The sequence below is a fragment of the Columba livia genome, chromosome 20 (genome assembly GCF_036013475.1).
Source record: "Columba livia isolate bColLiv1 breed racing homer chromosome 20, bColLiv1.pat.W.v2, whole genome shotgun sequence".
Classification (NCBI taxonomy): Eukaryota; Metazoa; Chordata; class Aves; order Columbiformes; family Columbidae; genus Columba; species Columba livia.
Genome location: NC_088621.1, coordinates 2836370 through 2847359, shown reverse-complemented (window position 1 = coordinate 2847359; position 10990 = coordinate 2836370). Strand labels below are relative to the sequence as shown.

At 48.2% G+C, this 10990-nt stretch overlaps 2 protein-coding genes across 3 annotated transcripts; both read left to right on the top strand.

The window, feature by feature from the left end:
- The first annotated feature begins 109 nt into the window (after positions 1–109).
- On the top strand, positions 110–4737 carry PRR11 (proline rich 11). Of its 2 annotated transcripts, none has more exons than XM_065036789.1 (10): positions 110–340; positions 890–1001; positions 1390–1543; positions 2069–2191; positions 2480–2740; positions 2864–2962; positions 3436–3545; positions 3654–3713; positions 3799–3895; positions 4337–4737. In XM_065036789.1, exons 2-10 carry the CDS (start codon positions 892–894, stop codon positions 4403–4405), a joined length of 1083 nt encoding a protein of 360 aa, XP_064892861.1. In that variant the 5' UTR covers positions 110–340; positions 890–891; the 3' UTR covers positions 4406–4737. The 2 variants fall into 2 exon arrangements, with proteins under 2 accessions (XP_064892861.1, XP_064892862.1); XM_065036790.1 differs by having other exon boundaries at positions 332–664.
- A 645-nt stretch (positions 4738–5382) lies between these two features.
- SMG8 (SMG8 nonsense mediated mRNA decay factor) lies at positions 5383–10934 on the top strand. The gene is made up of 4 exons (XM_021300467.2): positions 5383–7113; positions 7723–7868; positions 8250–9125; positions 9992–10934. Exons 1-4 carry the CDS (start codon positions 5445–5447, stop codon positions 10187–10189), a joined length of 2889 nt encoding a protein of 962 aa, XP_021156142.2. The 5' UTR covers positions 5383–5444; the 3' UTR covers positions 10190–10934.
- The last annotated feature ends 56 nt before the right edge of the window (positions 10935–10990 follow it).

The following is a 10990-nucleotide window of genomic DNA, read 5'->3' as shown; positions in this document are numbered from 1 at the left end:
GCGCTCCCTCTCCGGCGGGGCGGGGGAGCGCCGGTCACCTCCTCCGGTTCCCTCCGGTGCGTCGGTGCTCTCCCGCTTTTCAACACCATTGGCCTTTTCTCATGTCCTGCAGCTGCTGGGCGGGGCTGAAAAACCTTTCACCCGATGGCGGGGCGGATCTCCTTAGCGAGCCCGAGGGCGGGGCGGAGCAGCGCCGGGCCCACCATTGGCTCTTCGCGTCTGTCCAACGGCCAATCAGCGCGCGGCTAGCACGGGCGGCGGCCGGGACGGCAGAGAGCGGCGCTCCCATTGGCTGCGCGCGGCGCGGGGAGCGGTTTGAATCGGCGGCGCCGGGCGGGAGGTGAGCGGGGCCGAGGGGAAGGGTGGATGGGGAGGAGGCTCTGGGTCCCCCGCGACACCCCCACCGTGTCCCCGGTCCCCCAGGACACCCCCGCCCCGTCCCCCCGCCCCGTCCCCCCGCCCCAGCCGTGTGAGGAACCGGCAGCTCCTCGGTGCGGGTGGGCGGGGTTGAGGTAACGCTTGAGCCTCCGGTCAGGGGAGCCCAGGGCCCTTCCTGTGGACTCTTCGTGTCTTTTGCCTCGGTTCCCAAGTGTAACTTTCCCAAAATGCAGCGTTTGTTGCTTCAGGATAAAGAAAAGCTGTCAATACAAGCCCATCTGCAATGGTACTTTTTACACTGTTTGCTCCTCTCGTGTACAAATACAACCCGGCGGGTCTCAGGAACTTAAGAATCTATTTTTTGTCAGTTGTGTGTATTGCTTGTAGCGAGACAACTGTGAATAACTTGTGATGGGTTGTTGAGATGCAGCCCTGTGTGGCAATAGCTCTGTCCTCACGTGAAGGCGGGTATGTTCACATACATTAATTTTAAATTCGTGGTTTTTAACAGTAATGGCAAAGTATAAGAAACGCCGACGAAAACAGAGAGCCAGAGCAAAATTTGTGCTTGAAAAAAATATAGAAGCTGCAAAGCCCCAGGACTCAGTTTGTTCTTCTCCTTGGTAAGACGCTCAGTTTGAACTTTTCCTTTCAACCCCATTTTTGGGTCCCAATAGTTCATGGGACTGAGGTAATGGGGTGGTGCTCGGAGCCCATCCCCATCCTGGCATGGACAAATTACTTTATCTTGTATATCTTCTAGTACTCTATCATTAACTTTAACATGTAAGAAAAGCAATTTGGACAAAAATGTATTGCAAATATAATATTTTTCTTCCCCCTTTATCAAAGTGTATCTCTGTCTTTCCTGGTCTCTGTGCTCGTGTTTGCACTGTAATCACCTGCTGCTGTTGGTACTTGTGATTTCCAGGTGGTTGGTGACAGTTAACGTTTTTAAAGGCTGAAATGATAAATACAATTATGGCCTCATTTGGAAATGTTCTGTCCCAGGTCAGCAGGTGATCTTCCTCTGAACGTATCATCTGTCCCAAGCCATCTGTCCTCACTCTGGTCATTGGCCTTGCCCAGTGTCAAAAATGTGGTAAAACCCTTTACGACAACAGCATTGTTGTTGTACTGTTGGTGCCAGAACACGGTTGCACAGGTAACTTTTCTACTTCTCTATTTTTCGCCAACGTTTGAGTTTGTTCTTAATGCTCAGGGCAGGATATAAAGTCAGACTCGAGAACTAAGCTGTAGATTTAATTATGTCTATTGAAACATCTAAAGCATATTTTATGTTTACTGTTGAAGGAATAAATATGAGAAGAATGTGAAGGCATCTGTGGAATTTAAATCCATATGTGCATTTGTAGGGTTTATTATTGAAATATCAGGAGGATTTGCAGTGACACAGGGTGCAGTTTTTCTTTAATAGCAGAGTGATTGTGTGAGCTTTTCAGGTCAAATGTGAATTATACTTTAGAATTCCTAGATGAAGTTAAAGTGTTTTTGGAGAAGGTCACCCAAGGAACTGTGTGTTGAAATTCTGTATCTTCACATTGTGTATCTTCACTGTTCACTGCAAGGTGAAGACTTTGTGATAGAACTTTCAGTGGTAATCATAGCCCTGTCTCTGGAAACCTAACTGGGTTGTGAAAATGCTTATCTGGTTTATCTTTATGCTTAGAGTTTTAAGGTGGTTAAAGACACCATATTTCCGTCACAAATCTACTTAAGGGAGCTGAATACGTTCAGAGAGCAGCTGGAAAAGTTGGAAACTGAATTTTCCAGACTACAAGGGACACTCCAGGTGAGTCTCAGTCTCAACGGGGATGGGGAATGTTTGCTTGTGTAAGCACGTAAGAAACTGTGGTCAGTGCAGGTGAACTGAAATCTTAAGAGCTTCTCATGGGGCATTGTGTCACTTCTTGGCATTCAGCGTTTTGGGTAAACTGTGGTTACTTCATGGTTTGCTAGTGAGTCTCATAAGAGGCTTTTTATGTCTCTCTGGATCAACTGAAGTCAGAACCTCTGTTCTCTGAAATTCTCTCTACCTTTGTCAGTAGATGTAATATTCTCTTACTTGTTTTGCTTTCAGACAAATGGAGTTGCAGCCTTGTCTTCAGAAAATTCCCTTTGTCAAAAGTGTAATAAACCGGTTCTGGGTGTTCCTGTACAAACACCAATGGGCCCATCACCAATCTCCGGGCCTTCTGCACCGCAACAGCAGCCTGTGTCTGCGCCCCCGCCTGTATCTGCGCCCCCGCCACCTCCTCCGCCTCCACCACCGCTGCCCCCACCAAAACTGCCCCCGGCACCTCTCCTCTTCAAACGGGGCAACGGCTCCAAAGCACCTCTGGTAGGCACTGAGGAGGCTCCTCTATTTCTTCATTCGTGTCTGAGTGTTTTGGACCTGGTTTCATCAGGAGGGCGCGTCTTTGTGAATGCCCCATCACTTGCCAACCCTCATTTTTGTTTTCAGGCCCCAGCACCGAAAAAAGACGGGCCGATGCAGATCACTCTCAAAGATCTGCTGAATGTAAAACTGAAGAAGACGGGCAGCAACCTGAGAACGGACAAGGTAAACTGGAGGATGGATGGATACATGGGTGGTGGTGCATCGAGACAAACGCCACCCTGGAACCCCCGTATTTCCTGGAACACTTATCTTAGCCCCGCTAAACATTTTTCACTAAATTAATTCTTCTCTTCAAAAAACCCAGTGATCGCCTTAAGTAATCCTAATTCTGCACCTGGGCATTTGAAGTGAAGAAATTCAGTGACTAATTCCCATCTTGTCAGGCGTGCAGGACAGTTCTCATTTCACATTAAGGGCATGTAGCTCTCATGTGGCTTCATGTCTGTGTGTTATCAATAGATGTCGGGCTTCCTTCTCCCCAGCTGAAATCTTGTTTGCAAAAGTCTGGGGGTTTTTAATAAATCTATTCTTTAGCCAAGGCACATTCAAAAAGCATAAAAGTCAAAAACCACAGAAATCTTTTGGAGTATAAATATTAAAATTTATTTGTGGTAACGCTTCTTTTCTGACTTTAGGCAGAATCACCAGTGAAGGCACGCAGGGCGTTAATTACAGTCTCAGATTTACAGAGTGTTACTCTGAGACCTAAATCCAAGCCATCAGCTCACGTTACAAACTCCTTAATGTAAGATATGTTCTCCCGTTCTTTGTTGTTATCTCTTCTGTTTGAAACAGTGATTAACATTGCTTACACAGTGGAAAACATTTTAACAATTTTGTTTTGTTCTGCCAGTACCCCTCCTAAAAATCAGTTAGATCTTCGAAAACATCTGAAGAAAGTCAATATACAGAGGTAAGTTCCTTTCTCTTCTCTTGTTTTCTTCTCCTAGAAAAAGCAGAGAACTAACCATAGTTCCCCATGTTTGCAACCTTTTCAGAAGTCCCGGTGGCACTCCACTCAACAGCAAAGAAAACATTGAATGTGGCTCTGGGTTGACACCAATAATGACACAGGCACTGCGGCGCAAATTTCAGGCAAGTCATGGTGTTGCTCGTTTTGAAACTATAACCTGGCTTTAAAATCCATGGGATTTCACCCTGATCTTTTCCCTATGGTGCAATGCCATTTGTATGTATTACACTTTACAGTCTCTCCGTAATTCATACCCAAAAGTGCCCATAAATAAGGCCACTTGTTTTAGTGATTCACATTTTAACGGTAAGGAAAGTGCCGAATGGAAATGCCGTTGCCTGGCTTTCAGCAGGTTGTTTGACAATGGTAAGAAGAAAAGTTGCTTTTTCGATGGGACTTCTAGTGCCTCACAAAATGTGATGGTTACTATGCCTTTTATTTTAAGGATTTGCTGTGTCGGTTTCCTTTTATGCTGTCAGTTAAGAATTACACTATATTTTAGCTCAGTCATAATTAGTACTAAGTTCATCTTCCAGGATCTGAGCCCTTTCTTATTTTGACAGATGGCTCACCCGAGGAGCCCCTCGCCCGCCCGGTTCAGCGCCCCAAACGGCTTCGATGAACAAAAGTAGGTTTATGGAACAATGTATTTTTCACTCATGGTCAGGAAGCCGCTTGAATCCCATTTTTATCTCGCTCAGGCAAATGTATTTTTAATTAAATCTAGTGTGTATGAGAACGGGACATTATTTAGCAGATTTCTGCTTTTTAAAGGCACTGTCTATTTAATGACTCTCAATCTGGTTACATCTTATCTGTTAATGGCAAAAAACCCATGAACTCTCTGAAGTATTTGCTACCTGGCTGCTGCTGAAGCGTGGGCTATTTTGTTCCCAGCACTGGTGCTGCTTCTGGTATAAATATGTATTTACTGAAATTTGGTATAAATATGTATTTACTGAAATTCTGTTTTGTTTTATCCTTTTTTTAACAAGAAAGATCTTGATGGTAATTACACAGATTCAAAGAAAATAAGTGGTTTCGCACCATAACATTATTGAAGTGAGAGGCTACGAGTTTCCACAGCAACTCAGTGATGTGGGTAAGAACGTAAGAAGCGATTGCCACGTGTCATCGCTTCGGGCTGGTGGCACATCGCACCGCCCAGCTTGAAGCCGAGGACCCAAACGGCTTCCTCAGGGTCAAGTTCAGCTGCAGCGGAGGACAGGGCCACAGGGACCCGTTTTCTCCATCCGCTGGAGCCTTTTTCCAGAGAGATGATGCTGGATGTGAGTTGGCAGAGCCATGACCCGCCACCCTGGCGAGGTCTGTCAGGGCGCTGCCCTCCTGTCCTGCCCCAATTCTGGGGGAATCCCGGCACCCTGGCCGCAGGATTCCTGCAGTTGATGCTGTGCTGTCCAATACTCAGCCGTTACACCACGGCATCGCTGCTGGCTCATCGCAGCGTGGTGTCGCAGCTGTCCCTTGCAGCCCTGCTCCCTCCGGCTGTGTCTGCGCAGCCCCCGGTCCCGCCTGGCGCCGGCTGGGCTCGAACCCGCGGCCCCGGGCACAGTCGCATCCCCTGCCGCCTGGCCTCCTCGGCGGTCGCACGGCGCATGCGCGGGGGCGCTACCGCTTCCGTGCGGCGGCGGAGCGCGGCGCGGCCCGGCCATGCCGTTCCCGGCGGCGCCGCCCGGAGGGGCCGCGGTGGGGCCCATGGGGCTGCGGGAGCTGCTGCTGAGCGCCACGGCCGCCGCCGAGGCGGGGGGAGGCGGCGATGAGGAGGTGTGCGTGGTGGGGATCTTCGGAAAGACGGCGCTGCAGCTGTGCTCGGAGAAGGAGGCCCTGGTGAGCACCGTGTGCGACCGGCAGGTCTTCCCGCTCTTCCCGGAGGAGGAGGACCCCGAGCTGGCCGACGGCGACCCGGGGGAGGAGTTTGACCTGGCGAGCAAGGACTACAACCACCTGGAGGCCTATTACAGCCAGGAGAACCGGGTGCTGTACCTGGTGCTCACGTCCATCTGTGACACATCGCAGCTGCTGCGGGCCTGCGGGGACCTGGCCAAGGCGGAGAGCAGGGAGAACCGGCCCGGGGGCCCGGGGCCGCTGCCGCACGCAGAGGCTCATGAGTTCTGGAAGCACCAGGAGAAGCTGCACTGCCTGAGCCTCCTCTACCTCTTCTCCGTGTGCCACATCCTGCTGCTGGTGCACCCCACCTGCTCCTTCGACATCACCTACGACCGCGTCTTCAGGGCGCTGGACGGGCTGCGGCAGAAGGTCCTGCCCTCCCTGAAAGCCGCCATCAAAGACTGCCCGGTCGGCAAGGAGTGGAAGCTCAACTGCAGGCCATGCCCTCCGCGCCTCCTCTTCCTCTTCCAGCTCAACGGGGCGCTGAAATTGGATCCCGTCCCAAGCAGGGGCCAGGACCCCTGCGGTCACCTGGAGAAGCCGCCCCCCAAGAAGCACTCCCCCAAGAGGAGGCTGCAGCACGCTCTGGAGGATCAGATCTACCGCATCTTCCGCAAGAGCAGGGTGCTGACCAACCAGAGCATCAACTGCCTGTTCACCGTGCCCGCTAACCAGGCCTTTGTGTACATCGTGGCCCAGGATGGAGATGATCCGGTGGCCATGCTCCTCGAGCAACTCAGGAACAACTGCACCATGAGGGAGACTGACTCGCTGCTGGCCCCCACGCTCTCGGGACCCAGGAGGTATCAGATGATGCGGCACGGCCGGCAGCAGCTGTCCTTCCATGCGGAGAGCAGCAGCAGCAGCTCCAGCTCCTCTGGGCAGCTTGTGGACTGCACCCTCAAGGAGTTCTTGTGGCAGCACGTGGAGTTGGTGCTCAGCAAGAAGGGCTTTGATGACAGCGTGGGGAGGAACCCGCAGCCCTCTCACTTTGAGCTCCCGACCTACCAGAAGTGGGTGGCCACAGCTCTAAAACTGTACGAAGTAACCATTGACGCCAAAGATGACGACCCAAACTCTCTCACTGGGGAGCTGAGCTCAAAAATCATGAGCAGCATCAAAGTCTTGGAAAGCTATTTAGATATCGACACCAAGTTCTCAGAAAACCGTTGCCAGAAAGCTCTTCCCATGGCCCACAGCGCCTACCAGTCCAACCTGCCCCACAATTACACCATGACCGTCCATAAGAACCAGTTGGCGCAGGCCTTGCGTGTGTACAGCCAGCACGCCCGCGGACCGGCCTTCCACAAGTACGCCATGCAGCTGAACGAGGACTGCTACAAGTTCTGGAGCAACGGGCACCAGCTGTGCGAAGAGCGAAGTTTAACCGACCAGCACTGCGTGCACAAGTTCCATCTGCTCCCAAAAGCAGGTAAAGAAGCTCACTGGTTGTTTGGTTTCATGGTTTAATTTTGTATCTGCTTTAAAACAGCTCGTTTTAGGCTGAGAATACAGACTCTTGCGTGTTTATGGAAGGTGAAACGTTGGCAGCTTTGAAGCTTCATCGTTGTGCGGTGGGATTAATTGTAGCAGAGCTGTTGTGCAGGTTTCATTGATGTTGGTGTTAGGAGCGAGTCCACCTTTAGTAGTAACTTTGCTTTTAGTTGTAACTGATTTTTCTTGCTAATTAGACACATGACACTGGAGTCCTAACAAGAGATGTGTAAGAGAATAGAAGTTCTCTAGGAAGTGTAAGTGGTGTTGTGCCCCCCTTTTTGTGCTTTTTAATAGCAGGCAGAAGAAGTGTTATGCCTTTTAGGAAGAGATTGTAAAAACAAATAAGGTTCAGTTTAGTGGTATAACCTACACTGGAACTTCCTACTGAAAGTCGGAAAGGGAGGGGGTTGCTTGACAAATTGGCATTGCTGGCAAATAATTTTGCATGTGTATAGAGCAAGGAGGAAGCAGTGGATGAAGGGAATTAAAGAGCCTTTGGCAGTGGTGAGCAATTTATTTAGGGTTTGATTGCTTTTGCTTTTAGGGGAAAAGCCGGAAGCAGACAGAAATCCCCCAGTTCTGTACCACAACAGCCGGGCTCGTTCCACTGGTGCCTGCAACTGTGGAAGGAAACAAGCTCCTCGGGATGATCCCTTTGATATCAAAGCAGCTAATTATGACTTTTACCAGGTAACTGTTACATCTCTGTTTTTGCTTCAAGCAGTGCTTTTGCTTCATCAACAGGTCTGTATTCTGAAGTGACTAGAAGTAAGTTTCTTCTTGACCTTCTCAAGTTGTAAACGTTGCTTGGGGAAGGTGTTTCTGGGAACACATAGTTTGCACGATGGGCTGACCAGTGTGGGCAATTCCAGTGTGTGCACGTGGATCATCCGCGTTTCAAGTGTGTTGGTTGATGTGGATTTAAAGTCCATCATGTCTGTGGGCTGTACTCCCATCGCTGCTTTGGTTCTCAAACCTCTTGAATCTTAATTGTAGCTGCTGAATGTGATGATTCTGAACTATCTCATCTCAGAGACGGAAGATGAAAGTTAACCATTTTCTTTCTCATAGCTGCTGGAAGAAAAATGCTGTGGGAAACTGGAGCACATCAACTTTCCCATATTTCAGCCAAGCACGCCTGATCCAGCACCTGCGCGGGACGAGTCATCGCCCGCTCCTCCGGAAGGCGAGATCGAGAAACTTAAAGAAAAAGAACCTCAGACCCAGGGAGAGAGCACAGGCCTGAGCTTGGCCCTCAGCCTGGGCCAGTCCACGGGCAGCTTGGGCACTTACCCGCCGGATGCCCAGGGTGGAGGGGACAATGCAGAAAGTCACGGGCAGAGCGGAGACTCCAAAAGCGAGAAAAGGCCAAGCCTGGTAGACCGTCAGGCGTCCACTGTCGAGTACCTCCCTGGGATGCTCCATTCTAATTGCCCCAAAGGCCTTTTGCCCAAATTCTCCAGTTGGTCACTGGTTAAGCTGGGGCCTGCTAAGGCTTACAACTTCCACACAGGTTTAGATCAGCAAGGCTTTATCCCGGGAACAAACTATTTAATGCCTTGGGACATTGTCATCAGGACAAGAACCGAAGATGAAGGAGACTTGGATACCAGTTCCTGGCCTGCACCCAACAAGGCTGTTCCTGGCAAAAGAAGCGCGGTTGTGATGGGAAGAGGAAGACGGAGAGATGACATAGCTCGAGCTTTTGTAGGATTTGAATATGAAGACGCGCGTGGTCGGCGGTTCATGTGTTCAGGGCCTGATAAAGTGATGAAAGTGATGGGAGGGGGGCCGAAGGAATCCGCCATCAAAGCCCTCAACTCTGACATGCCGCTGTACATCCTGTCCTCGACTCAGGGACGGGGACTCAAGCCACATTACGCTCAGTTCATGAGGCTCTTTGTGGTGGTTCCTGATGCTCCGCTGCAGATCACGTTGACGCCCCAGGTAAGAAACGGGAGAGGGAACCTGGTCACTGCAGAGACAGGTTCGGTTGTCGCAAGATTAATTGCAGGACTGGAAAGCACAAGGGTGATGGGCGAAGGGTGCCAGAGGGGTGCTACGAAAACCACTTTCCGACTCAAACGATTTCCATCAAGTTCTCTAAGGCAGCAGTTGCCAAAAGTATCTCTTTTATAAACAGCTGCGGTTTTTTAAATTTCCAGATTGACTTATGCCAGCTTTATACTTTACCTAAAGTAAGTTTTAAAAAATATCTTATCAAGGATGAATTCATAGCATTTCATACAGTAATAATTGCTTCTTTTTTAGAAGATGAGTAATGACTGCGTAAGAATGAATTCATCATTTTTAATGTCATAGGGAAAAGCAGTGACTCATTGCTGAGATTAATTATTATTTGTTACCCTTTGAATTCAGGAGGTGAAAAGGTGGGTTTTTTTTTTTTAATTTGAGATTTTTTTTCCCATTTTCAAGTGTTATTAAAAAATGGAGAAGAAGCTCCATTTACAATCCTTCCAAATCTAGATCGGTTTAAAGTGAGGTTACAGCTCAGGGATATCCGTGCTACGGTGTTGAAATCCACTGTTAACGCAGCGTTTACTGCTGCCCGAGAGGCTCGTGCTTGTGCTGTGGATCTCCGTGGTAGGAGCTGATATGTAACCTTAAATTCAGCATCTTCACTGTGATGAAACTGGAAGTGTATGGATGTCTCAATAGTGGGTGTGCTGAAGTGGGTAAGCTATCTGAAGGAAAAGCTTCATAGACTTCCTTGGATTTAATTTGCTCTTAAGTTTGGGGTTTTTTTTTATTCTAATGATTTATTATCTCCTCATATTTCCTTTTGTTCTCAGGTTCAGCCAGGGCCACCACCTTGTCCTGTATTTTACCCTGAGAAGCAAGAAATAACCCTTCCATCTGACGGGCTGTGGGTGCTTCGATTTCCGTACGCGTACGTGACAGAACGTGGACCCTGCTTTCCTCCCAAAGAAAGCCAACAATTAATGAGTTACAAGGTTCTCCGAGGAATACTAAAAGCAATTACACAATAAGAATTATTTGGGTAGATTTTAGTTTAAAAATACTATGGTCAATCCAAATCATGGATTTAGATGCATGTCTGTTAGCAAACAGCTGTCAGGGCGATCTGTATTTCACTGGAATAGTCAGATTGAAAATAAGGTTTGATATCAAAGCAGATAAAGGAATCCAGGAGACACGTAAAATTTCTGTTTATTAAATTTGTATTTGTAAAAAATAAAAGCTGGCTATCACAATATACTGAGCCTGTATTACGAGGTGTTTTGATGATAGTGCTTTTCCCCGTTGTATCTTCCTACATACATATTTCAGAATGTTTAAAAAATGAGCATTGTCTGAAATCAGGAGTTTCCTTTGTCATATTGAGGCAATGGTGGGCAGAATCTTTTATTCTAAATAAGGTATTTTTATGGCAACAGCAGACGCATTTAAGTGGCACGTGGGAAATTGTGTCTTCGCTCTTGTCTTAAAAACAAAAGGCATTGCGGTTCTGATTTGTAGATTTGTATTAACACCGTGGCCAGAAACTGTGCTTATCTACATCAAGTTGAAATATTTTACTGCATTTGTACTCATGGATGAGATTTTGTTAAAAGGCTGACTTGTATTTTGGAATGACAGATCTCTTTGGAAACTAAACCTGCTGGTAAATTTGTGGAAAACGTAGAGCTGTATAAGCTTGTTCATTATAAGCAGCTTAATTGTCAGTATAGCTTGACTTGTAGTGATTAAACAGACTTTTGGTTGCTAAAAGAATAGTTTTGACCCAATTTGCATTACTAAAATTGGATTTCTGTGCAGCAGATAAAGGC